We start from the raw sequence: 27,644 nt of genomic DNA on the forward strand, positions 1-27,644 counted from the left end.
TGCAAGGTGGCCCAGCTGCTGGCAGCTTCAAGGCTTGTAGAGCTCCTGCCAGCTGCAGAGCAAGCAGGAGAGCAGCTGCTCTCCTGGGGAAAATGTGGATAAAGAGAGGAGGAGGCAAAAACCCAAGGGAGAAGGAGGGGAACTACCTGTCTGAGGCCAGGAATGCTAGAGCTGGTAAGTAGCCCACCCTGGTTTTGTTGGGGTACTGGCATGGATGGCTTAGAGCCACGCTGCAGCCACCTCTCCTGGTCCCAGCTTCTCCCCTCTGACCCTGCTGTCAGGGGCAGCCCGTAAGAGGTGACATCCCAGCCTCAGGGCAGGCTGAAAGCTGGTGTTCCCTGCCCCTCAACACCCTTCATCCTTCCCACCACCTGACTGCCAAGCTGGGTGGGCTCAGGCCCCCAGTGCTACCTTGGTGCTGGACGCTGCCCATACCCTGGGACAAAGCATCCCCTGGATGCAGCCGCACCCTGCAGCACCCCCAGTGCCAACCCCTCTCCCAAAAAAGTGCACCCCGGTGGGAGCAACCTGTCCAGCTTCTCCCTGGAGGCTCTGCCTGGCTTGGTGACCCCTCTCCCAAGGGGAGCAGGTCTGATGGGAGAGGGGACACCTGGCAGCTGCCAGCCCCGGTCAGGGGTGAGGTACCAGGAGCAGGGGAGCTCTGGAGGTTTTATATCCCCTCACGTAGGAACATCTCCAGCAGCACCTTCTTGGGAGGTGGGGAGCAAACAGTTAAAAATACAAACAACTGCATTAAAAAAGTAAAACCAAATCCAGCCAATTAAAAAAAAAAAAAAAAAAGCCCAACCTAAAAGACCAAACTGTGACAGAGGCTGGGGGGAGGCGCCCGGAGGGCTGAGCAAGAGCCTTCACATGAATCCCAAGGTGACAGGGTGAGGTCCCACGTCACCCTTAGAGGAGGAGACATGCCCAAGAACAGACCAGCGGCATGAGGGAGAAGTGAGGTTTGGAGCCTCACTTGCTGCACTCTCCTGCCATGAGATCTCCCATGCAATGCCCAGCAGCACGGGTCCCCTTGGATGGCTGCACCTCCTCGCTGCCCCCTGGGTGCTGCCTCTGCGGTGGCGAGGGGAGCAGACACCACATTTTTACCATTGCTACCTCCTCTGTTCCGATCCTGGAGGAAGAGAAATAGGTTTCTGGCAATAGTTCCAGTCCAGATGTGAAAAAGGGAGCTGCTAAATGTCCCGTTCAGCCCCAAACCCCTACCCTCCCTCCAAAAACACACCAGCAGCAAGACAAGCCTGGGAAGACTCAGAGATGATTCCTGCCTCCCAGGAGGGGACGTGGTCAGGGCTTCCAGTGTCCAGCTGCTGAGCAGAAAGTGCTGACCCCACTGGGGGGCCTCCCAGGGAGGAGGGGATTGGGACAGGCCTTGCAGCCCTGCCTGGCCCAGCAGTTCCCAAAGGGGAAGGCAGCAGCCTGGCCCGTGAGCGACTGCCTGGTAAAGGTCCATGTTCAGCCTGCAGGACAGATGGGGAGGCTGCCTTTCCCCAAGCCAAGGCGTCGGGGGGGTGACTGGTGCCTGGAGCAGACTTAGACTATAGAAAATGTTCATTCCCCAGCACTGCTGCGTGGGGAAAACAGCTCCCTTTGAGCCAGTGCTCCAAGCACCCTGCATGACAAGTGTCCCAGCGGTCCTCCTCATCACAAGTCCGCTTGGCTCAGTCTCTGGTGATGAAGGCCACAGGTATAAATAAACCCGCTACCTGCTCCTCTGCTGCAGTATGCTCATGTGGCTGCTGCTGCCTCCTGCTGCTCCAACTCGTCCTCATAGTCCGAGACGTAGGACTCCATGCTCTGCTTGGCCAGCAGCTCCCGCCGGGCTTGGAGTCGCTCACAGCGGGGACAGTGGGTGGACTTGAAGCAGGACTTGTGGTAGCAGGCTTTGCACTCTACAAGAAGAGAGGAAGGGCATCTGAGAGCTGCAGGCTGGCAGAGGCTGACCCAGGCTTGTCCAGGAGGACACTGCAGTCCCCTCCCTGTTTCTCCCCAGTACCTCACCTTCACACGTCCTGCACTTGCTGAGCTCAAAGGGGAAGATGATGTCGTCTTCATTCTGGCAGAACTCGCAGATGAAACCTTTAGCTTGGCACAGCTAGAAGAAAAGGTGAGGAAGAAGTGCTTAAATGCTCCTCGTCTCCCTTGCAAGCTGGACAGGAGGTAGAGGGGAGAAGGACTGTGTCCTGCTCTAGTCACGTGCAACGGTCCATCTCCAGCACAGAGCACAGCAAGGCAAAATCAAGGCCATGTGTTAGGGAAGAGAAAGTCAAAATGGGCTAAGAAATATCCCACACCCACTGGGCAGCAGCTCTGTGTAACAGGCAGGAGCAGCTAGCATTTAACCAGTTAATTCTGTGGTTGCTCTGCATGTCAAAGGCCTCCCAGTGGCTATTTATGCATTAAAGCCTGCTCCAAAGGGTGCTCCAGAGGGTGCAGAGCTGCACAGGAGGTGGGTGAAGCCTTACCATGCATTTCTCAACGTGCAGGCTGCCTGCCTTCAGCAGTTCCGTCAGGCGAGGCACCAGGTCCCCCCTCTTTGTGGCGCTGAGGTCACTCAGGGAGTAGAGGTGCAAATCCTCCGTCAAGTGGCCGGGCACTGCATCAAAGGCGTCTAGGAGGCTGCAAGGATGGAAAAACTGGAGCTCAGAGCAGAGGGATTGCACAAAGTCCTCTCTCTGCACTGCTTCTGCTTTCTCTCTCCCTCCACTCAGCACTTTACCGAGTCACCCTGTCATTTGTGGTGGGATCTTGGAAAGAGCCCTGACCAGACACCTTCCATGCCTGGAGGAGGAGGCTTTCAGGAAGCAAGGGATGCCAACAAGACCCTGCGTCAACCCCAGTGACTGCAGCTGATGCAGTGTGACCTGGTGCATCCACTGGACTTCACCAGCTCCCAAAGCCCCCATTGAGCTCCTCTAGACTTCAACAGTGCTAGAGGCGAGAGACAGGAACAGGCTCAGAGATTACAGAGATATCAGGACAGACTTTGAAAACCTCAGTTTATCCCCAGTCTGCACAGACCCCCATTACAAATTGCCATGGGACAGGCACAGGACAGCAAACACCTTAGCCTCACATCACTGGACTCACTCTTTAGCTAGGCGGCAGGTCTTAAACATGTTCTTCATGTGGAAAAGCTGGATTCGCAGCATCTGGAGAGGAAGGCGGGACGCAAGAATCAGTAAACAGATCACAGTCCTTAGCTAAACATGTCTGCCCCGTTTCCTGCACTGGTGAAATGCCTGCTGCTCCTCAGCTGCAGTTTCCCAGGTATTGAGACATTTACAGCATGCTGGATAAAGGGAGCACAACCAGTCAGCATGTGCTTCAGGAAATAAAGCACCAAGGCCCAGCTGAACACCATGCAGAAATTCCTTCCCCCTACGTTACTGTACAGGAAACAAGATGTGAACGGAAACCCGCTGAGGTTTTAAGCTTCAAACCCTGAAATATCCTCTTCTCCCCAACCGCTCCAGCACGTTTTTACAACTGGCAGCCACCCACCCCACACAAACCCAACGCAGAAAGGCACGAGAAGGGTCTTACCCACACTTGGTTGAGAGACTTCACTTTCCGGTACAGGGCAGGATTGATATCCTGCACGTTGAAGAGTGGGTCACTCCAGATCTTGCTCAGCAGGTCTTTGGAGAAGTTGCTCACGTAGTACTTGCTGAAGTCCCACTTGCGCAGGATGCGGCTGGGGATGACCATCTGGGCATTCTCGTGGCAGCACTGGCAGAAATACTTCCCCAGGTACTCACAGTACCGCATCCGCTTGATGTAATCTGGCCCAGCCCAGGAAGACAGGGAGGTCGGATGATGTGCAAGCTCTGCCCTGCCACGTATCAGACTCCCAGCACTGCTCAACATTCCCAACAAGCAGGGCGTTCTGCCTGCTGGCACCTCCTTCAGCCCCCAAGTTCTCAACACTAGAGTCTGCACGCTCCCTGTGGACTGCAGAAGTCTTTGGGACTGCCCTGTGCCCATCAGTCCCATGCGGCCACAGCTGCCCTATGCATTCAGGAAGGACAGCTAAGCAAAGAGCTCAGCAGCTGTACCCTCAGCAGAACCTGCTGGGAGCTTTAGGGAGACACAAGAAAACTGTGACCCAAGCTTGTGGACACAGACACTGTAGACCCTGAGAAATGAGGACGAGTGTGCCATTTTCCCAAAGACCTCACGCTGAGCTCTGCCACGACCCAACCCCTCTGCATCTTCCCACTCATTCACAGGCTGTTCCCTGCTTTCCAGCTATGGGTCAGGGTCCCACCACTCACCAGGATCAGTCCGGATGCCACAGCCCGCACAGCGGTAATTCTGCTTGGCCACAGCCACCTTCCTCCTGCCCAGGGACAAAAGATGACATGCATGAACCCAGCCCTGATGACACCTGGCACCAGAGGAGGGGCACTGTCCCAGCTCTCCACGGCAGGGACATTCATATTTGTTGCCACCTAAGTGTGGACAACACCTAAAGAGAGGGGAAAAGCCCCGGTGCACACCCAAGGCAGCATCCACAGGCACCAGCTCCATCGCGCAGCAACAGCTGCTGGAGATGACCAATGTGGATTAACCAGGCTGAGCAGAGAAGCCCCGCCAGCGAAGCAGAAAGGGCAGAAACTCCACGTTGGCATTGCTGGGAAAGGGGGAAAGGGCAGAGAGCCCAATGCTACACAGGTCCTTACGTTGGGGCTGGGTGAACGTTGAAGATGATCTGTGGTCGTGGGGGGGGCCCACTCCAGGTTTCCTCGCACCCGAATCCTCAGCTTGTAGATGTCGGCGTGTTCTCCATCGTCGGGAGAGATGGGCAGAGAGTCAGGGATGGGCAGGAGCTGGGAGAGGCAAGCAAGAGGGTCAGATCAACGCACTTGGCTGGCTTGCCTGAAACCTACAACTGCAGCTCCCTGAAAAACTGCCTGGCACCCAGTGCCCAGCCCGGCTGCTCCAGCTGAACAGAGGAGCTGGAGAAGGGATCCTCAGGGATCCAGGCACTGTGCTGTACAAGGCTTCAGTGGATCTGCCACTGCTATTTCCATGCAGGCTCTTTCTCACACTTTCACTGATCTCCAGGCAGCCCAGGAAACTGGACAAGTCTTCTCATGCTTCCCAAGCAGAGCACTTGTCCCAGCTCACTGGGGTGTGATCCTTCAGCCCTTGGGGGCATGGGTAGCTCATGGGCAAGCAGAAGAGCCTGGCAGAGAGCTGGTGCAGGGCACAAGATGCTGAACGAGAGCAGCAATGAGCCCACGTCCCTTACACCCCCAGGACAGCACACATTGAAGAGCAACCTGCATTTCGGGGAGACAGCAGGCTCTGGGAGGAAACCACACGGAGGAGGGCTGAGCACAAGACAGGCAAACCCACTAAGATGCCAGTGTTATTCTCTGCAGACATTAGTGGGAAAAGGCCAAGGCACAGCTGCCCAGGAGGACGTGACAGCAAAACACCCCAGGAGAACATGCTGCAGGTAGCAGAGAAGAAGCCACTTCCACAGCACTGCAGGAGATGCCTCCTGTTCCTACAGCTTTCAGCTCTTCTCTCTGGTGCCTCCAGGAGACCCTGACAGACCTCACAGCATGCTGACAACTCATTTCCACACTGGTGCCTCAATAAAGGGACCACTTGGCATATTGTATGTGGTGTGAGAGAGGCACCAAACAAGCCTGCTGTCGTTGGCAGGGGCATCAGGGATGACACACGGGGCCTTGGGAGCACTCCGAGCTGCCCTGGAGGTTTGCACCAACTCTGGCAAACCTCCCTCTTGCTTCCAGAGCCACACTCAGCAGAGGAGGGGAACTGGTATTAGGTGCTGTCTACACCCAGTCCTGCCTCCAAACTACCCTCCACGCCAGAGGGGAAGATGTGGAAGGTGTTACCCGGCTGGGCACTGCTGGCTTGAGCAGTTAGTGCACACTACAGCCCACGCATGCTCCCTCCGGGCACACTGTCCACTCCCAACGTACCAGCAGGAGCTTTCTGGAAAGCTGCCTTTTCTTATACCAGCTGGGACGCCTAAAGAACTTTTTTAGAGACCGTCTCAGGCCCTGAAAACCAACAGCAAATAAGCTATCAAGGTCCTCAGCCAGAGCAGCTGGTGAGCAGCCGTGCAGGCTGAGCAGCTCCCCCAGCTCTGCCCCGCACCGCTCCCACCTGTAAGCTGCTGCTGGTCCCACATTGCTTCCTTTCTCCTCCTGGCTGCTAGGCAAGGCACTGCACAGCAAGCAGCACAGCCTGGGCAAAATCCATCCTTCCCTCCTCACAAAGGGATTGTCAGGACCAGCAAAGGCCCGAGGCAGTGGGCACAAAGCCAGGGGTTCACAGAAAAGCGATCAAATAATCAGTGACTTGGGATTTCCAGAGAGCAGCGGGAGCTTTGCTTGTATGCTTCTCCAATCACTGTGCTTAGGTGCTTCCTTCCTCCTGTCCTGGCATCCCCATGTGCCTTGGTGGAGCCACCCTGGCCATTCTGGTACCTTCCTGTACACACACACACACACGCACACATTCACACCCCTACCTTCTGTGGAGCATCGTGCTCGGGGACGAGCCATTCCAGTTCGGAGGCAGCCGGCAGCTGCATGCCCTCAAACTGCTTCAGCAAGCCCATGGCAACGGCTTCTGCTGAGTTTGAATTGCTGAAGGAGTGGGATCTGGTCAACAAAAGGAGTTAATGCCAGGGATCTCAAAGCTGTGCCCTCTTCACATACCCCCGTCCTCTGATCCCATTCTAAGCTCAAGCTGAAAATGCTCCCTCAAACTCTGGCACCTTATTTCTGCACCACTACACAGGCTTGCAGATGATACGGACGGGAAGGGGAATTGGGTACCGAGACATCTCACTGCAACTCAAATACTTACATGGACTCTGAGGAGAGAAAGGATTTCCTGCTGGAGTCTGGATTCCTCTTGATGTCTGCATCTGAATCACAAACAAACATGGTGAAGCAGACCAGGCAGGGCTGGAGGGTGCACTCCAAACCAAAGCTTCGCTTTAAAACTCATCAAGCTGTTTAAAAGCACATAAACTACAGCATCAACTTCTGCCAGTAACACGGAGCAGCAAGGAGAGGTGCAGTCTAATCCGTCACCTGGTGACATTACAAGGCAAGGACGTGGTGGGATGATGCAAAAACACAGTCAGACGGGGACTTGGGGGTGACAAGTGGTTGCTGGTGCAAGTCACACACCAGGTCCTAGCGGTTATGTGGCCTGAAACATTGTGCACACATGGCTGGAGCTAGGAGGGCACAACAGCGGGGTTAGCTAGAAGGTTTAGTAGCTCTCTAAGCAGTACAGGTGCTGCAGGGCGTTAGCAGTGGATGCAGAACCCTCCTCTCTACTTAACCACAACCTGTAAGGGAAGAACGTGGCCGCGACACAGCTTATCAGCTGCTGCACCACAGGGGCTGGCAGCCCTGCACTCAAGAGACAGGTCAGCATCCATGCAGAGAGCTGGCCCCTGCAGCTGCGGAGGCCACAGAGCCATCATGCCCCTCCTGGGGGGCCAAAGTCCTAGACAAGGTTCAGGATGCTGCAGGGTCCAGCTCCCTCCAGCCCTCCATCAGCTCCCCAACAGCCCTGGGCTGCCCCATGTCCCTCCTCGGTGCCTGTCTGGGTACCACAGTGGTACCCGAGGGGTACCTCCATCACTCATCACTTCCTTTCACTCCAGCAGGTTTCTCTGCTGAACCCTGACACAGAATTCATCTGGATGGCAGAATGTCGCTCTGCTCTTGCACCCCGAGCAGGTCGGCAACATGGACCCATGCAGAGCTTGTCCACTCCTGACCACACTCACCCTGCAGAGAGCCAACGCCCCGAGCTGTCAGCTTCCCTACAAAGAACGGGGCTGCCCTGGCTGGAAGGGGAGCAAGGATTTCATAAGGATTAGAGCAGAGTGCTCTGCGGGAGCAAATGAGCCTGCCTTCGAGTGATCCTGGTTTCAGAAATGGAAAAATGTGCAAAGAGCCCACGGCAAGCCTTCATGGTCCTTCCACTAAATTTACAGACTTGCGCTAGCAGAGGTCAGCTTGGACACACAGCACTCTGTGTTCAACATCCATTGCTAGAAACCAACATGAAAGCATCCTAATGGTAAGGAACCCACATACCTACATCATGCGAGCAGACTTCTAGCGCAGAAAAGAGGGAATTCAGGCAAACGCAGCCTCCTGACCACGTACAACACCAAACAGACAAACCTACCATGCTCTGGTACCTTCAGCTCAGTGCAGGAAGGCTTTGCATGGTCCTAGGCTATGACGAACTCAAGCAAACAGTGGAGCACACACAGCATCGTATGGGCCAAGCAGTACCGGGAGATTTGGGGCAGAGCCCAGTTCAGGCACTGGCATCATCTCAGGGATGGCCAAGGGAGACAGATTTGGCCCTAGGCTGCTTCAGGGGCTAGAGCCGGGATCCTGCCACCACTCCTTCCCCAGCCCTAACTGCAGACACTCCACAAAGATCTCCAGTTACTTGCCCAAAACGCCTCTGCTGCCAACGCTTTCACCACGTGGGACAGTCCCCAGGATGTTGGGGAACAGCACCCAAACCCAGGGAAGTCACCGCAGCCCCCAGGTGCCAGCTTCAGGCCAGGAGGAGCCACCCTGCACTACACCCACGGGCGCTGTAAACTCTGGGTACAGCAGAGCTGCCAGGAAGCTCTGAGCATCAGCACCGCTGGCAAGAGCAGTGTGCTGATGCCAAACACCTGAGAGGAGAGATCAGCAGCAGGTAAGCAAGATCTGGCTGCACGTCAGCCCAGTGTCCAGGGCCTCCAATATGAATAAAACGCCTGTACCCTGACTGCTCTCACTACTTTTCCCTTCTTTGTGGAAGGATTCTTCCCTGAGTCAAGTCTGGGCAGGAAGGGAAGGGTTGGCCATGGTTTGAATCGGAGTTACAGCATGCCAGCTCTGCAGAGTCAAGCAGGATAACTCTCCCCCAAGGCACCTACAGCTTCAGAGTGCTTTGGTCCTGTCCTAGCTCTGCCTGATGGCCACAAGCCAACAGCAGGGTCATTTTAAAAGCAAGGTTTCTTCCTTCCTGGCTCCCTCCCTGTCTCACACATCTCATCTTCAGCAGACAGGGAGCTGCAGGGCAGCTCCATCCCAAGCCATAACGTTGGAGAGGAACAGAATTTCTGGGATGGAGACCTGGTCCCACAGCGTAGAGGGCTGTGCTCTCACCCAGCCCAGCAGCTATGAAGCTGTGCCTTTCCCTTCTCCTGAGCCACAGCCCAGGCAAGACAAGCGTTCCCCACAGCAGGCATGTTTTGTGTATACAAACCACTGCAAGGCAAAACACCCTGCGGGACGGTGCCGTGGCAGAGCTCCTCTGCTTCCTCTCTGTTCCCCCACAAAGCATCACCCTTCCATTAATTTTCTTGCTGACACTCGGATGCTACTGTGTCATGGTTCCCAAAGCAGGCAGATCACAGATCACAAGGATCTGGTTTACACACACAGAGCAGTGAGGGAGAACAGCTGAAATATCCTCACTAGTGGCTTGAGCCAGGGTCTGGAAGTAAATTTTGGTGATTTTGTGCCTGGCCTGAAGCTGACCTGCTGACGCAGCATGAACTCAACACCTCGGGAACCTGTACAGAGATTGAGGCCTCTGCGCCCCCTGTAATACCCCGAGGGGACACACTGAGAAGTGTGCACGTGCGAGGCACACACACGCACACACCTTGCACACACACGCACGCGTGCCGCAAGGGAGCACTGCGGGGTACTACCTGAGAACAAGGAAGCCATTGACACTGAGAGGCCGTTCTTGGACATTTGAATCAGGTTAGATCCATCGTTACCATCTGTATAACACGGTGATGACAAAACAGTTCACTTCAGTGCTTTGGCCAGGCCAAAGGGAAAGGGCATAACACAAGAGTAGCACTTGCAGGAGAGAAGCCCAGAATTGAACTCACACACCCCTCCGTGGACTTCAAAACCGAGCCCAAAATCTAGCCCTCGGGGACTGAAATGAGGGTTTTGTTGTCAGCAGAGACAAGACTGAGAAGTTCATAGCTGGAGACTGGATTACTCCATCGTCTCTCATCGCACTTCTAAAGTCAGCGTGATGGAGGTACTGCTGAGAAATGAGTCATCCACCCCAGAGGTGGAACAAGGTTTTGAACAAAGGGGATGCCCGGGATGCCCAGGAGCCCAGGCAGGTCTCCTGCATGCAATAAGCTCAGCTGTCCCAGCTGCCAGGGCCAGAGACCACAGCTACAGCCAGGATGTGACCAGCGGTCAGTGCTCCCACCCAAAAGACAAGTGGTCAAAAATATGTCTCCTTCTGCCTGGGCAGGAGCTCTCCCATCTCTCTAGCTCTGACAGCTGCTCTGGCAAGTGAAACGGGAACCACGTACCAGCTAGAGGCACTGAATGCGAAAGGATTACAGAGGATTTTGAAAGAAAGTCATGCCACCACATGAGGGAAACTCATGCTCAGCATTCAGCCGTTTGTTTGGGAAAAGCCATCCTGAAGGCCAGAGGGACATGCTCTTCTTGGTGTGACTGACCTCAACGCAATCACGCCCAGGAGAAGCCTGGCTCTATACAAGCCACTAATGCAGCCGTTCCCTCTCACCTTGTATCTCGTACTCTTCCACATCCTCCGCAGAGCCAGAATCAGACAGGCGCATGGAGCCGCGGGAGCTGAACTGGGACTCGCTGTCTGTCGCCACAAGGCCTGGGAGGCAAAGAAAACACAACCTGTCCCACCAAAACACAACAAGGCCATCAGTGGAAGTGGTCTGGATGGGTCACTGACAGCTAAGGGAGATCGGAATAGCCAGATGTGGCCATCCTTGACAGACATCAAGGTTGGAAAACGGGTTGGTTATTGGTTCAAAATGAAATCACATTCCTTAATTCAGTGTCACCAGGGCACAAGTGTTACGAATGTATGGTACTAGCCCCAACACGATCTTCAACAGAAGTAGTTTCACAAATCTCTGCAGCACTCCATTAGCAGTATGATTGTTTCCCATAAAAAGTCAGGAAGGCAGCATGCTGCAAGAACAGGCAATGGACAGAAAACCCACATCCCACCCGCTGGTGAGCCACAAAAACATCACCCACTGTCTGAGCCCATCTCCTGGCAGGCAGGGAACAGGTGCTTGGTACGGATCTGCTGGCGCCTAATGCGAATCTTTTGTTTCAGCTCCTGGATCTCCTTGTCGCTGTCTTCCTCCTCCTCCTCCAGCTGCCGGCTCATCATGTTGCATTTCATCAGCTCGATGGCAGCGATCAGTGACTCTGAGATGCTGAAGTGGGCATTCTCCTGTGAGGCAAAAGCAAAAGCATTTGAGGTTGTACCACAGGGAAATTAGAAAGCCTTGGTAAAACGTGGTTCCCTTCCAGTGACAGGAAAGAGTTTAATATTTATGGAAGGTGGCAGAAAGACCTTATGCGCTCCTGGCCCTATGAAACCTTACCGTCCTGTGATGACCTAGAAATTAAAGCCTTCTTGGGCCAGAATACTTGCAAAGCACAAGGAGAATCCTACAAAGAGACGTGCAACACATCCACTCCGGGGAGTCAGCACATGTCCCTGAGGAGCCCCAGCATGTTGCAGAACTACTGTGTATGCTGGACGGGCAGATCTTGGTGGCCAGACAACGATGTGCAATTCACCATGGAAGTTCTGTGCACAGCTCTACAGCAGGAAATACTATGGGATTCTCTCCCCCACAGAGGGAAGTATCACTGAACCTGCACCAAAATCCTTTCTCCTGAGCACACAGGCTGCTGCTGCCTCCCTCACCTTCTCCAGGTCTGCGCAGCTGCCGAAGTCCTGCTCAGAGAGGTAGCTGATGAGGGACTGCCCTTCCGAGGGTCTTCTGAACATCCCTTCCCCCGAGCTCAGGTACTGGCCAGAGTCTAGAAGAGCAAGAGACAAACATATGAGAGAAGGACCTGGAGATCCACTGCTCAAAGCACTGGGTAACAGCCCACACTCTGCACCAACACACTGGCTAGCCCACATGGCCAACAGCTGGTCTGTCCCACCCTACAGATCGAATTGGATCTCTGCTTCATCCTAATGGGGAACAGCGACCAACAAAGGGCCATTAAGGTGACAGGACAAAACGTGACAGCAGGCATCCTAAAACCAGGTGCCCTGGAGCACAAGGACACCCTGATCTCAGGCAGCCCTAGGGCACCACCACTGCACATGCATTCACAATCACCATCCCCACACGTCCTGGGCAGAGCTGCTAACACAACAGCCAGGAAAGCACTCCTGGCAGCCTCCAGGTAACCAACGTTTGTTGTTCAGGATAAAACAGAAGATGAGGGATACCCCAAATAACAAAACAATATGAATAATAAACACCTCAGCACACCGTAGGCAGCACAGAGGGTACACACCCATGCCAAAAGTGCACTACAGTACATGACCAGGAGCAAACGTCCTGACTCAGGCTCACTGTACTTACCATACTCCATGTAGAGGGAGCTGGGTGTGCTCAGTTCGCTGCTCTGGGTGGAACCAGACACTGTCCCTCTGCCTCTGCCCGTGTCACCATGGGACTCTGCAGGGGAAGACAGCACCGGGCACACATCAGGATCCCAGAGGAGCCCGGACCAGATCTCAGTGTGAAATGGAAGGAGCTCAACATCACATGGGTGGACACAAATGGATGGGAATCAAGGAGGGAAATCCTCTGCTTGGCTAGCCTGCTCTGTGCCATGCCTGAGGCCAAGCCCAAGAGGGAACAAAACTAAAGGGGCATTTCAGGCAGGAGAGGAGGAAGGGGAAAGGAGAGAAGCTTGTGAGAGCCATGGATCAGTCTAGTCCTGAGCCTTCCTCTCTTTATCCCCTAGCAGATCCAGGGAATGCAACAGCCTCCAGCAAGTGCCTCTGCCAGCCACTTCTTCCTCCTGGAGCATCTCCAAGAGTCACCCCACAGGACTGGGTCATAAGACAAGTGGACCCTGAGCAACCAAGGGATCAGTGGGGCTCGCAGCCCTGAAAGGCGGCCTGGGCAAAGGTGAAAGGAGGCATATGAAGGACGCACTCTCACTTGGCTAGGAAAAGCCAGAGCTCCCTGCAGACAGCCCCAAAGTCAGGACTGCAGTGCTCAAGGTGACCTATCCATGCATGCACTGCAGGGCCACCTGCTGCCAGGAGGAGCCAGTGGGGACCGCCAGGAGCTGGCCTCATCGGGGACAAACAACCAGCAGTGCTCCCTGGAGAGAAACAGCCCCAGAGAGCAGCCGAGCTGGGTGACTGGAGGACTGTGGGAAGGCAAAAAAACACCTCGGCTGGAGCTGAAAAGCGCCTGGCATCCTCTGCTGGAGTGAAAGCTGGCGCAGAGCACATCTGCACACTCCTACCACCTCCAGAAAGGAGCCTTTTCAGCCATGGACATCTGAGCACCCTGAGCTAGGAAACCCAGTGCCACCGCTGATCAATAGATGCAAAACAGTCCATTTTTTAGAGCTGCTACTCTCTCTCTGCCCAGTGCGGTGCAGCACCTGTGAGTCCCAGCTCCCAGTGCGAACAGGGCTAGCTGGGATGCAGCTGAATTCAGCCAGCATCAAACCACCCTGTTCTGCAGACCCATTCCATGAAAAATCTGGTGTTCAAACCCACAACTTCCTAGCTACCAGCCCTTAGTCGCTGGTTCCCAGAGCAGTAGGGGGTGGAAGAGAGGGCAGGGGAAGCGGGTCAGGGACAGCCCTTCCAAACACCATGCAGGAGAGCTGGGTGCCAGCCGTGGCCTGGTGTACCGCTGCCAAAAAACAAGCTGGGATAGATCTTCAGTCAGGTCACATGCACAAACCTGAGGCACCCTTCAAAGCACCACCTGGCAGTCAGGGAACACAGAATTTTTTGTTGTTTTCTAAATGGACATTAATGGGTTGATGGAAATCCTGAATGTAATGCAATGATCACTAATGAAGGGCTTATTCTGGCTCCCAAACCTGCCACTGGATCTTCTATTATAATGGTGATATCCCTGAGGCCTCCTGGACAGACAGAGGAGGAAGAGGGCAGCAGTAAGGGAGAGAAAACAGAGACAGACTGGTTACTACTCAGCAAGGATCTGTGTTTCTCCCACGAAGGCAGCACCAGCGGGACAGACTCTCAGACTGGCTGTCCCTTCACGCCCCACTCCTCCCGCCATGTGTTCACCATCCAAGGAAGGCCCAGCAGGTTACCAGCACTGTGACAAGAAGCCCATGCCTCAGCCCAACACCCTGCCATGGCCCAGGTGGACAAGGCCAGAGGGAAAGCAGACAGCTAATGGCACAACATCACTGGCGTTTTCTAAACCTCTGGTGAAGGCCACTGGGAAGCTGCCAACACCAAAACCAGACTGGCCCTGGGCATTCTGGGACACAAGATGTCAGCCCGTGGCTCCACCATGGAGCAGGAAAAGGAAAAAAAAAAAATCCAAACTGCTTGCCCACTGCTCCCCTCGCTCAGCTGTCACACAGAGTCAAAGGGGCAGCCAACATCCCGCTACTGGTGACTCCCACCTGGCCACGGTCCCACATCTGTGCCCACATCCCAAAGCCACCCTGTGCACCCCGAAAAGTAGCCCCATTACCATGCAATTTCCCCGAGGCCACATTGGTGTCAGAGTGCGAGCGCACGTGGCTCTTCTTGAGGATGCCCTGCGGGGCTGACGACTGCCCCTCCGAGAAGCTGGACCGCCGCAACAGGCCCAGGCCCCAGCTCCCACCTCCGCTCGCCCCCTGCTCCCCCAGGGAGGAGACCGAGTCCAGCTTCTGGGAGCTGCTGGAGGAGAAGAGGTTGGAGCTGCTGCTCTTGTTGCTGCTGGTGCTGGCGCTGCTGCAGGCCCGGCCCCGACGCCCCAAGTTGCCGATGGCCAGGTACTCTGGCCCATCGTTCGCGTCGCTCTGCGCATCGTCCTGGCTCCCCGTCCAAGTGTCCTCGCTCTGGCTGGTGGTGCTGGAGCTCATCTCGCTGGCTGGAGAGAAGGGGTCCTTGGGTGAGGGGACGCGGGAGCTGGGCTGCTCCAGGGAGGTCCTGCCCTCGCTGAAGGAGGAGGACCGGGTGGCTGGGCAGCGTTCCTGGGGCTGGCTGGTGCTGGAGCAGACGGAGGAGCTTGTTGGTCTCCTGTCTGAATGGAGACAGGAAGGGGACATCGCACACCCTAGCACAAGCAGACCACCCTATGGCACTAAGCATGTGGCTTCAACCAGGCATGCCCACCCACCACAGGCAAAGGCAAGGGATCTCCATGCCAACACAGGCAGAGTTCTCCTCACACAATGAATCTAACATCAAGCACAAAGAAGGCAAACCATTGTCCCAGCTGCAGCTTCACTGCAGCTCTGCTTGGACCTGCATTTTGGCATCTGAGATGACCCAGCCCAAAGTGTGTGCTCTACAGACAGATGCCGAGTGAGCAAGGGGTTTGAGTGGGCTTCCAGCCCCCCCAGTTACCTGGCAGGCCAGACGAGGCTGGATGGGGCAGGCTGGAGAAGGACCCGCAGTGGCGCTGCTGCGTGCAGCCTGCAGATGGGGCATACAGGGACCCGGGGAGGGCAGTCAGGCTCTGGCTCTTTGTCACCGGAGAAGGACCTTCACCCCTCCTGGTGAGCTGAAAAGAGGTGGCATCATTAATAAATGAGCACTTACAGGGCTACGTGTCAAAGGAGCAGCAACTTGACATGCAGCACCTGCACAAGCACCTGCCCTGGGGCAGCAGGGTCTGCAGGGTGGGAGGAAACGCCCCGCAGCAAAGGGAAGCAGCTCTTTATTCACAGCTAAACAAAACGCCCCTGAAAATTACCAGGCTCTCAGCAAGATGATCCAGGCAGCCCAGCGCCCCAGGCAAGCGGCTCTGGTGTCCTTCAGCGTCACAGTCACGTGTATCTCTTGTCCCAGCAGAGGGACCTGACGCGCACAGGGATGGCAGTGACGTGCCGGCCAGCTGAAAGAACACAGCCCCCATTTAACGAAGTGTCATTAATTATCCTCCTCTGGGGAGCTCTCTGTAAAGAAAGCAGCCGCTGTTCCCCTCCTCTGGGGAGAGGGCAGCTGGCACAGGGCTGCACGGGGTCAGTGGCATCTCCTGTGAGGATGGCTGGCTCTGAAGCCTGGGACTTTCAGGACTTTAGAGGCATTTTAAAGGAACTGGTTCCTTCTGTCAGGGTCTCATACTCAGATTCTCAATGCCATCCAGAGCCAAGGTGCCTCACTACAGACATCGCCCCCCTACCCCGATCCCCTCTCCTTTTGCTATTTCCAAGTCTAGGCCCTTGTCCAACAGCTCTCTGAATGAGACATTGTACAAGCAGCCACAGCCGGACAGCATTTAGGGAAGGCCAGATGTACAAGCCGGGGGCCTCAGCTCACCATGGACGTGTCAATCTGAGCCAGCAGCCTGGGGTTGTTCTGCTCGACAGCCTCCAGGCACTGCAGCATGGCTGTGACGTGGGCGTCACTGAGCAGGAAGGCAGTGTCTGTGGGGAGAGAACTGCTGTCAGGGGACTCTCTCCTTACCACCCACAGCACCAGGGCAGCAGGAGGAGCAGGGTGCTCTTCTTGCAGCAGTCTGAGAGGCAAAGCCTGAGCCCTCACGGAGGGGTTTGCTGCCTGCACGTCATCCTGTAGGACAACCACAGCCAGCCCACTACTCTAAAATGCAGAATTAAAGAAAGATCCTGTCCCAGATCAATATACGTAATCTTTGTCCTTGCTGCTGATTTTTACTTTTTGACAAAATCTCAAGTTTTCACAAAAAAATCTTAACATCTGTGAAGCTGCACAAAGGGCTTCATTTTTCACCTACAAAGTAGTAGAAACACAGCTGTGTTTCCACATAACAAGAACATGAGGCTCTGACCTCTGATGATTAGAAAGCTTCCAGGGGAGAAAAAAGCCCAGAGTATTTTTGAAACAGATTTAAAACAGACTTTCTTTGCCCATTTTGTTTCTTTCTAATGAAAACACATTTCTCTAAGGCTTCTGGTGCAAGCCTGGACACAGGATTAAGACCAGACCAATTCACTACTTCCAGCAGAAACCTTTGAGCACATGCAAAAAAGCTGCTGCAAGAGAAAGAAGATGAGGATGTCCAGCATGTTTGCACAGGCTCAAGCTCCCGCTTGGGCAGCAGGGAGGGCCCAGACACAGGCAGGACCAAGCGTGCTCCAGACAAGCTTGCTGCAGAAAGCCTGAGCTCAGCTCTTCCGACATGCACCCGGGCTGTGCTTGCAGCATGGACACAGCACACAAGTCACCCACTTTGCCTGACAGCACACATTGCCCAGAAGCAAACTACCTTTTCTGCTGTCCCCTTCACTCACACGTGATGTTTTCACGGGAAGATGAAAAAGGCCCATTTTTATTTACCTGTGTAAAATTTCCTTATGTACTGCCTGTTCCCCAGGAGAGGTCTGAGCTGCGCCGAGAGGCAGTGGAACTGCAGGCTGTGCTGCAGCCACAGCTTGGCAATAGCTTGGTCGCTGCGGCCGTCTGGGCCGGGCTGGCCGTTCTCGTGCAGGCTGATGAACTGGAAACGAACACCAGGCACAAGTTAAGGCGAGAAGACGAGCAGGGATTGTTCCTCCTCACAGTTTTGGCCCCTAAGAGCAGCAGCTTTCCAGCGCCAGGCACTGTCTGCAGGAACACGGTCACATCCTAACAGCTTCCCAGCTACCAACCGAGGGAGCACAGGGAGACAGAAGCACTGGAGAGGAACAACACTTCAAAGGTCATCCAGCAGGAGCGACCAAAGTCCTCCTGACAGCCACCAGCAATATGAATTTCAATGGCATGTTCTCCCACCCCTGACCTGGAGGGACCCCGCGCTCCCAAATCTAATTGCTTTCCTGCGGTGACGGTCATGTTCTTGCTGACACATTAACTGACGCGTCCATCCTCACTGCCCCGGAGCAGACCCTGCTCACACCTCTGTGCCCACGATGGAGGGCAGCAGGGCAGCCACGGGCTGAGAGCATCCCCGTGTGTCAGCAGACAGCACAGGCCAGGCATGGAAGAATCAAATGAATGGTCAGGGCTGAGACACAACCCAGAAATGAGATGAACAAAACCTCTGGAGATTCATACCAATGCATCAACCGCTCTTGTATGCACAGAAGCACTGCCTGTGCCGGTTCCCTTGGTGACGCCAGTGGTACCCAACCAAGAGGAGCTGGAGACTGGCCTGTGAGAAATAAGGACCCGATTGTCTCAGCCTAAATCGCGCCGAGTTCCTGGGATGTGGCTTGCACACAACCACGTGGCTGGTTTGTCCATTTTTTACCCACAGCAGGCCAAGGAAAGGCAAACTCAGAAGGGCAGGCCCGCGGCCCGGCTGCTCTCTCCCCACCCACTGGGTACACAAAGGCACCCCCCAGAACTCACCTTCTCCAGGTGATGAGCAGAGCTGGGACTCAGCCGGCGAATGTCTTTCACGAACTGCCAGTAATCCTTCTGCCTGCAGCACACCTGCCCAGGAAGGCTCGGTTAGGGCCCACCATGCAAGTCCCACCTCAAGGCTGACCGGTGCGGCAGGCTCAGACTGGGGAAGCTGGACACCAGACACCTCCAGCAGAGCTGCCACAGGCCTGAGCAGGCACTGACAGGGGACGGGTGATAAACTTCCCAGCAAATACAAAATAAAAGAGTCAGCCAGCTAGGACAGGGTATTCAACCTAGAACATGACAGGACGGATCCTACAGCCTGTTCCCACCAGCCTCCTGCTTACAGGTTTGGGGACGGAGAGCTGTTCTGACCACAAAGCCCTCCAGCTTTGCTTGAGCACTCTTTAAATGCAAAGCAGGAGCACAAACAGCACGGTGTCAGCCCCAGTTAAGTGACAACATTTCCCATTAACCCCATGCTATCACCAGCCCCCAGCCCTAGCAAGATGGGCCTGGAGCTAGAAAAGATAGGAAGAGCAAAGTTGTTTTACAGAAGGGGAAAAAGAATCAGTGAAAAGGTACAGCATAATTTTATAGACATAAAACTGGGAAAGGGATCAAGCCACAAAACACTGACTTGATGTACATAAGGTGTCTACTGCACAGTCTACTCCCACAGTGACCTCCTTGTTGCATTCAGCCCACAAGTAAGAAGACAGCCGGTCCCCTCCGCTGCTTCTCCTCCAGCAGGTAAGATCCCAGCCCACCACACCAAGGAGACAGGGTAGATCTTAAGACCAGGAAGGGACGTGGCATTGAAAGGCTCCCCCCAAACCGCAAGAAGGACACTAAGGGCCACCAGCAGCTCACCAGAGGACCAGGGAGCAGAGCCAGCACCACCACCACCAGGCAGGAGCGGGCACAGGGCCAGGAGAAGGGTGACCTCAGGTGCTAGCTGCACCTATAGCAAAGCGTGCCTGGTGCCCCAGCCCTCTGCCCGTGTCCTCCCGGTCACTCTGCGCATCACCATGTCACGTACGCACCCCTCTCTGCCTTTGGCGGTCTGCCCAGGTCAGAGCTGGCCGAGCTCTCGTGTCACCGATCACCTCCTGCCAGAGCAGGACCTGGAGGAGGGTGCTGGCAGCTCAGTCCCACAAAAAGGGACAGGCTTCAGCGAGGGGATGCAGTGGGCAACAAGAAACACATCCCAGAAAAACTTGCAACAACTCCTGTCCTCTAACACCAGCCACCAACAAGGACACCAGCATGGCTGAGCACCGCGGGTAAGAAACTTGAAGCAGCATGCTCTGGCATTGTGTTTCCATCAGCAATTTGCTGTTTGCCTTGACTTTATTCAGAACTGAGTTATTTTTTCTTTCTTATTCTTCCAGTTAAAGAGGAACTGCAGAAGAGCTGCTGTTTTCCTCATCACTTTATCGGGTGTAAATGCAGCCCCAGAATGTCTCTCTTCACAAAAATGCTGTGTTTTTTTTCCTCCATCTCTACTTCCTCTTTCACAAGTGTCAGACAAATTGGTTCTGTTTTGTGGTTTATTTGTTTGAGGGGGTCATTTTTTTTTCTTGTTCTTTTTAAAACTAGAGTACTAAAACAGAAATTTTAGCCCTTTATATTCATCTGGGGTTTTCTGGACAAATTAACAAAATTCACTCAGAAGTTTAAAAACGTCTTATCCTAGTTCTCTTAACATGTACATATGTTTTTTTTTTAATTATTATTTTTTTATATTCCTAGTCATAGAAAAAGGCTGATACAAAAATAAATAAATAAAAGGAAGTTTCTCTGGAATGAATATGAGAAAACTCCAGCTAGGAAGCTGTATTTTCATGGGCCTTCCTTTGCAGCCATTATATTTGGAGTGGTGTCACACACATACAAAAATGAAGGAGCATTTCTAAGTGAGAACTGCCTTTGCATGTAGCATCAGGAAAGGACTGTGCAGTCCTACTTTGCAGGTGTCTGCTTCCTCAAGCTGTGGCATGAACTGTTACCAATACACGGATGAGTGGAAATAATTTAAATTTCACTTCCTGAAGTCTATTAATAGCACGTCTATCAGAAATGAGTGCCGTATTCCTCATATATAACGGGTAACTTCTCTCTTTGCTCAAGTCCCAGAGGAAGTCACGGGCCCACACCGCTGGGGACTAATGGCACAGAGCATCGCCTCAGTTTCATCTGCAGCTCCTAAATCCAGGGAGCGAAATCCCAGCCCTGTGCTGGAAGGGTCTGCCAGCTCCTGGAAGTTTATCAGCTTGGATGTAGCACTGCCTGAATCAGTGGTACCACCCGAGCCCAGCTGTACAAGCCTTCCCTGGGCTTCTCTGCACATCTGCAGCTGCGGAGCTGGCTGCTGGGAAGCCTGCCCAAGGCATGCCCTGCAGGCTTGCTGTAACTCTCCCTTGTGAAATAATTGCAGCGGTAATTGCAAGCTGAAGGGGAGATCTTCAGGCCTCTGCACACAACTGCTGTCCAGAGTAGGAAAGAGAAAGTCTTCCTGGCAATCAGGGAGATGGGGAGGGCTGGATGAGCAACTGCACGGAACGGCGAGAGCCTGGAGGGAGGCCCCATTCACGCCGAGCGCAGCTGCGGCTGCCAGCCCCTATCACTAACACAGCTAACCAGAAACAGTCAAGATACAAGGCTCTTCTTGCCAGACCTCACTGGGGAGTTATCCAAGTACACACAGCCAGTGGCTGACTCATGGCAAATTCAGCTTTATCGCTTCGCTACAAGCCTGCAGCAGGGCAAAAGAAGAGGCCTCTCCTCACAGAGGGCACAGATGCTTAATAAAACCGTGTCAGAAGTGCACAAGATGGAAAGAACAGAGGCTCAGGCCCCTCTGACAACCACAGTGCTCGTGATGCAAGCTGCAAGTGCCACCAGAGCTGCAGCAGGAGGACAGCGGGGCTGGCAGGACAGACACCTACCTTGTCGTGGATGAGCCCGTGGTAGAGGATGCTGTGCATGTCTCTGCAGAGCCGCTCCAAGCCGCCATACTTGGACCAGACGTTGGGGTTGCTGGTGGACACCAACCCTTCCACTGTGGTCTTCAGGTTGCCCAGCAGCTTCCAGTGCTCCTTCCTGCAGAGGAACACAGCGGGTTGCCTAAGGAGCAGCAGATATATGGCAAGAGGAGCTTCAGAGTGGGACGCGCTACCCTCAAAGAAGACTCTGGTCAGACTGAAACCTTTGGTAGTCCGGAAAGCAGCTTCAGGACTTCACACCTCTCTGTGGTCAAGCCCTGTGGTCTCCAGCACACGGTTTGTGGGCGAGAAGCCCTACAGTAACGACGTACGTATGACTGGCAGCCACCACCGATACAGCCTCCGGAGACAGCCAGAGCACAGACCGACAGTGCCCGCACCACGCTGCTGGCTGCATGTGGGCCACCGAGGGAGGACATCATCCCTGCCACTGTCCTGCCCACCTTACTCACCTGCTCCATCACAGACAGTTGAGTAGCAGTGGACAGAAGCACAGCACCTGTGAGCATACACCAAATCCAGCAGGCACTGCCTGCGCTGCTCCTGTGCTCACAGATACCAGTGCTCCCGAGCAATGTGCAAAACATCAAGAGCTTGGGAAGGACGAGGAAGCGTTCAGCTCCTCACAGGGAATAGTTGGGATCTGCTCAGGTGCACACGAGCACTTTGGTTGCTCGATTCAGGGACATGGGAGATGGACACAGCAGCGACAGCACAGAGCAGTGCCATGGCTTGCCTGTGCAAAAGCAGTTTTGGGGAAGGAAATTTTGGATGGTGGATGTCTGGCCTTCTCCATTCAAGCTTTTTGACAGCGATGCCAGCTGCCAAAAAGATGTATTCAGACAGGAGCTGCCCTCTCAGAAGCAACAGGAATGTTGCAAGGCATGCAACAGGAATGTTGCAAGGTATATTTGGGTGTGCAACTGTCAAAAAAAAAATGTGCCTCTGCAGGATTTTAACAAAAGCATTGGAGATAACAGGCTGGAATGAAAGTTTAACCTTTACACTGCAAGAACAAGCCCCAGTGTTTCAGCTCTTAATCCGTCTCCCTGCCCAAAATAAACCAGATTGCCAAAGTAAACAAAAAAAAAAAAAAAAAAAAAAAGGAAAACCTGCTTTCGTTTTCATCCTTGTGGGTTAAAGTATGGGCCGCACACTTCCCACGGGGCAGAGAACACTAACAAGCAATATAATCCTGATACTTGAAAATAAGCTCTTCTCGCCAATATTCTCCTTTTGAGACTTGTTTGTTATTGCAAAACTGATGAAGTGAACAAGCTGATAATGAAGTATTGGATCTACTTCAAGCTACCCAGTCCCTTTGCCAGGTCTCCCTGGGGAAAGCCACCACTTTTAGTGTTTGCCCAAGCTCGGATCACGAGGCGGCCCATCCATTCTGCCAGCACAGCTCGGCACTTGTCACAGAGACGGAGCAGCAGCTCTGCAGCCGAGCTGCCATTCGTAAGGAAGTCCCAACACATTGACAGTGTAGCAGAAGGAACCCGTTCACATTAAGTCTGGTACCTCCACCGCTGCCCAGGGCAGAAGAAGCCACGCTGCGGAAACTCCTAGAGCTGTACAACGATGCTGCAGTCAATCCCTGGTGCTCCTAACCCCATCCTAAAATGGGGCTACTAAATGTTAGCAGATGTCCAGAAAAATTCAACAACAGAGCCGTGTTTGCCTCCAGCTGCCCGTGCTTATGCTGGCTTGTGCCTGGACAGCAGCTGCTGCTTTAGGATCAGTCACACGATCGGAGTTCAGTCACCGATTCACAGCAGTACCAGCAAACGGGTTTATCTCGGGAGAGAATGAATAAAGCACGGATCTAAATCAAAAGCAGCTTCCTGAAGGAGATGTGACCTGATGAGACAAATAAGCCTCTGAGGGCAGCTCTCCCAAGCCATCCATCTGAACTGAGAGGCTTTTCCCAGCCCTGCCCTCCCGCCAGGGGTGCACAGAGCAGCAGCACCGGCCCCAGGTCAGAGAGCAGCCACCGGACACGAGAGCTCCAGCAGCTCCTCCCCGAAGTATTTCTGACACTCAGAGTGAGGAAATGCAAGTGAAAGCTCAGCCACGCTGCTGAGCTTCCAAGTCCATGAGTCAGGAAAACTCCCTCCTCACTATTTTGTGCTATAAAAAGCTGGCAGTGCGCACAGCAACGGGGGGCAGCGCACGCTGCAGGATGAGCAGCGCTCCCCCAGGGGCTGGAAAATCAGGATCCAGCAAACGGGAACCACAGCTCCTCTCATACAAATTAATCTTTAAACAAAATAACCTAAAAACGCTAAATCGGTGCCGCTGTCGCTGAACTCAGAAGCATACAGGAAACAATCAGCACAGTCGAAGCACCTCCACGGAGATGATTCAGAAGCTGCCAAAAGTGGATTAAATTTCTGAATCAACACAGAGACTCCCAAGGGACGGGGCTCGTTGATCCAAATGATTCAAAAGCATTTCACAGGTCGGATGCGCAGGACCTTACCCACACCCAAACCACAGCTGCTCCTGGGCCGGAGCGCGCTGCATGCTGAAACGCAGGCGGTGACACAAGCCCAGAGCAATTCAGACCCATACACCTGGCTGCAGGTGTACGGCAGGGAGGCACGGCACAGCCGACCACAGCCAGTTTTGACCGGACCTTAATTAGCAGCAGGATTTGCTCCCCTCTCATTGACAGAGCTTGGGCTGCCCGGAGGGATGGAAAAGAACCGGGTGCCAGCTGCCCTCCAGTTCCCTGTTTCTGCAGATGTTCAGAGCGATACTAAGAAATCTGTTTCTTTCTCACCAAATAAAGAAAATTCTTCTCTAGTTCTAAAAAAAAAAAAAAAACTAACACGCCCTGACACGGGGGTAAGGACAACTCAAAGCATATCATGAAAATACCCCTGCTTACAGGAAGGGCAAAGTGAACAACACACCCAGGGGAGGTCACAGTACACGAGCAGACCTTCCCCTGCGAGAACCATACGTGCTGCTCCTCCCGTGCCCTACCACGGGCTGCTTCCCCCCTCCAGGCCAGCCGGGTGCGTTTGCACAGCTCCTTGCTGCATCCCGCTGCAGCTCCCGGCTTCCCAAACACCGGGCTGGGGAGAAAGAAGACTTGGCAGGCCGGGGTTTGCTCTGCTCAATACCTGAACCAAAACCTGCTCTCTTGGGGTTTTGCTCACAGGAGCTCAGCCCCGTGCAGCCAGGGATGTTCTCTAACGCGCCGTGATTTACGTTACCCGGGTGAGAATCTGGACGTGCTCCAGCTGGAGAATCTGGACGTGACACAGACACACCAACCTGTGGGCAGGAACTGTTCGGAATACAATTGACAGTTTGGCATTGGAGTAATAAAAGACCGAACACAGCCTCGGAGCTGGAAATTGCAGACAGAAACGATGGGGAAATTCTGCAGGAAATTCTGCTTGTTCTCCCAAGGCTTTCTCAGTCCTTCCACACTAGCAAGAGTAGGAACAACCTCCGGGCCAAATCAGCAGAGCTGACTCAGAACAGACGCAGGGAACCATGCTGCTGAGTCAGGTGAACTTCATTTAAAAAAATAAAAATTAAAAAAAATCACAGAGGTTACCAATACCCAAAAAATGGAGCTTATAGAGCACGTGCCGTATGCCTTCCCATGCTCTGCAGGGGAGCAATCACTGCCTGAGCACTGTTCTCTACCTGGAGGCATCGCTTGATCCTTCTTAGCCCGCTAAAGAGATCGGGCTGCGGATACCGAGGTTGTTCGGGGGTAACCACAGAGGGACTTCTGCCACATCCCCAGGGACGTTCCTGCTCTGGCTGCTCCTCCTGCGGACTTCAAGGTGCCGGTGCCTTGCTGCTGCGCACAGGCAGCTCTGAATCCATCACAGGCAGCTCGGAATCCACCCGTCCACAGGTTTCCTAGACAACGAGCAGCACATTTCCTTGTGCTTTGCAGCCTGCTCCTCCGCCAGGCCTGGCGATTCTGGGAAAGAGGAATTAAAAGAAACGCAGGCTTCGTGCAGCTCAGCTGCAGCGACAGGGTGCAGCTCACAAGCCGAAGGAAGCCCCAGAGCTCCTTCAGCCCAGCAGCTCAGCCCCACAGCGCCCGGGGAAGGCTGGCTGGAAACCCACGTGCAGGGCAGCTTGCAGCAGGACTGGAAGCTTGCAGTTACTAAAACGGGGGCACAGCCACAAAAAGGTCCCCCAGAGAAGGCAGCCCCCGCCTGCAGCTCCCCTCAGCACCCTTCCCTGCACTGGCAGAGGACGAGGGAAGCACACGGGCTTTACAGGCATTTTCAGCCTCTCCCCCAGTGCTGCCCTGCTCCTGAGGGGGCCGGGCTGCCAGAACAGGCACGAGAGCCTCGTTTTCCTCTCCTGCCCTTGCAGAGGGAAGGAGTCCGGCGAAGTAACTTTTGCTTCTGCATTTCCCGTGATCCGTGTCCGGTCCGGCGGCGCCGTCCTCTTGCTGTCCGTCACCATCTGCAGCGGAGTGGCACCTCGCTGGGAAGGAGGGTGCTGCACCGTTTGTAAAAAGGACAAGGCAAGGCCCATGCCAAAATCCTCCCCGGTGCAAAATCAGGCAGCCAGGAGGGCAGACAGACACCTGCACGTGCACCAGAGGTTTGAAACCTTAGCTCAAAGGAGAATGGCTGGAACCACGCGAAGCATGGCAGCCCAAACCTGCACTGTGGTTTTAAAAGCGCCGGCCCCATTTTCACAGCTGGTACCGAGAACAGACACCCAGCAGCTAGCTGAGCCTGTCAGATAAGGAATGCCTCTTGTGTCAGGTTTCAGCCGTTCCCTCCACCCGGCCCCTCTCCATCTGACATCCATTCTGCCTTTCTGGTCACCACTGCCAAACTGGAGCCCAAAACCAAGACCTGCGAACACCTGAAGCGAGCAGCACTTACCACCGAAACGCCTCCAGGGAACAAGCTCTGTCACCGCTTAAATGCAAAGCAGAAAAACCGTGCCTAAAGCACAAGCCCGGATCACACGGACGGAGCTGCCGCAACGCCGCCGCTGTCACCTGCCAGGTCAGGGCACGCGAGCCACCAGCCACGTGCAGCCACCAGGCCTCGCGGCCAGAGACGGAGCTGGGGATTTGGTTTAAATATCCAGAGCGGGCGGCGCAGCCGACTGCCAGGAGGGTGGTGGGACACAACCCAAACCCCAAACCCAGTGAGCTGCGGAGGCACCAGAGGTGCAGCACGGGGACGAGGCAGGAAGGCTTCTCACCGAGCACTGGCAGCACAGCTGCTGCGTCTGCTGCAGCAGGTGACAGGGACGGGGACAGGGACATCGGGCGCTCATGGCACACGCCTGCCTGCACCACCATCACGCAGCCCTCTCGCCCATGGGTGCTCGGCGTGGCCAGGCAGTGTGCCCGCAGATACACGTCCCTGCTGTCTCCTGCGGAGCTGCTGCCACACAGCATGTCCCCATGGGTCCCCATGTGTCCCCAGCATGTTTCCATGTGTCCCCAGCATGTCCCCACGGGTCTCCATATGTCCCCATGTGTCACCAGTGTGTCCCCACGGTCCCTATGTGTGCCCAGCATGTCCCCATGGGTCCCCATGGGTCCCCAGCACGTCCCCAGCCGGTCCCCAGCGTGTCCCCGGCGCACACCCAGCTGCCACCCACCTGCAGCCCCATCCCCGGCTGTCCCCCGCCCCGGCCCCCCCCCGGGGTCCCCAAACCCGGCGCCCTTTCCCCCTCTGCCACCCCCTACCCGAGCACCGGCGGGATGCTGCCCCCCCCCTCCACCTCCCACCGGTGCCGCGCCTCCCGCGTGCACGCGCACCCCCCCCCCATCTCCCCCATCCCATCCCCATCCCCGCTGCCCTCTCCGCGCGCTCCCGCCGCCCCCCCCCCCGTGCGCGCCCCCGCGGCCCCACCTGCTCTCCGCGCGCCCCCCGCGGGGCTCGACCTCCATCCCGGGCGCGCGCACCCCGCCGCCGCCGCCGCCCCGCCGCCCCGCCGCCGTCACGTGGGGGCGAGCGCCCGCCCCGCCCACCCTGCCGCGAGAACTACAACTCCCGGCGCGCCCCGCGCGGGGGGAGGACTACACTTCCCGGCGTGCACCGCGCGTAGCGGCTCAGTGTGCTGGTGCTCTCCTGGGGGGGGTGTGAGGGGCTGGGGGGTTACACGTGATTTTCACTAAAAAGTAGTGAAATGAAACTTGACAAAGGAAAAACTGCTGCTGCTGACGTCAGGCTGAGAGCAGTCAAGGGCAAATTAGCAAGGGAGGTAAGAATTAAGTATGTCTCAGGAGATACT

At 55.0% G+C, this 27,644-nt stretch overlaps 1 protein-coding gene and 1 long non-coding RNA gene across 2 annotated transcripts; one reads left to right on the forward strand and one right to left on the reverse strand.

Annotated features, from left to right (window-relative positions):
* Positions 1 to 267: 267 nt before the first annotated feature.
* LOC118157694 (run domain Beclin-1-interacting and cysteine-rich domain-containing protein-like) lies at positions 268 to 27,364 on the reverse strand. Its single transcript, XM_035312132.1, is given in 23 exon segments — positions 268 to 1,916; positions 2,026 to 2,119; positions 2,490 to 2,643; positions 3,115 to 3,176; positions 3,571 to 3,809; positions 4,302 to 4,366; positions 4,710 to 4,753; positions 4,755 to 4,856; positions 6,542 to 6,674; positions 6,883 to 6,943; positions 10,621 to 10,722; positions 11,115 to 11,316; positions 11,800 to 11,915; positions 12,476 to 12,571; positions 13,968 to 14,012; positions 14,597 to 15,133; positions 15,460 to 15,616; positions 15,809 to 15,949; positions 16,375 to 16,481; positions 17,374 to 17,533; positions 18,388 to 18,471; positions 21,336 to 21,489; positions 27,263 to 27,364. Coding segments are annotated over 23 exon segments (3,057 nt in total). The 5' UTR covers positions 27,301 to 27,364; the 3' UTR covers positions 268 to 1,752.
* On the forward strand, positions 24,542 to 24,940 carry LOC118157696. The gene is made up of 2 exons (XR_004746702.1): positions 24,542 to 24,661; positions 24,796 to 24,940. It is a non-coding gene; the product is annotated as an uncharacterized LOC118157696 (long non-coding RNA).
* Positions 27,365 to 27,644: the final 280 nt, after the last annotated feature.

Source organism: Oxyura jamaicensis, assembly GCF_011077185.1.
Source record: "Oxyura jamaicensis isolate SHBP4307 breed ruddy duck chromosome 9 unlocalized genomic scaffold, BPBGC_Ojam_1.0 oxy9_random_OJ106485, whole genome shotgun sequence".
Classification (NCBI taxonomy): Eukaryota; Metazoa; Chordata; class Aves; order Anseriformes; family Anatidae; genus Oxyura; species Oxyura jamaicensis.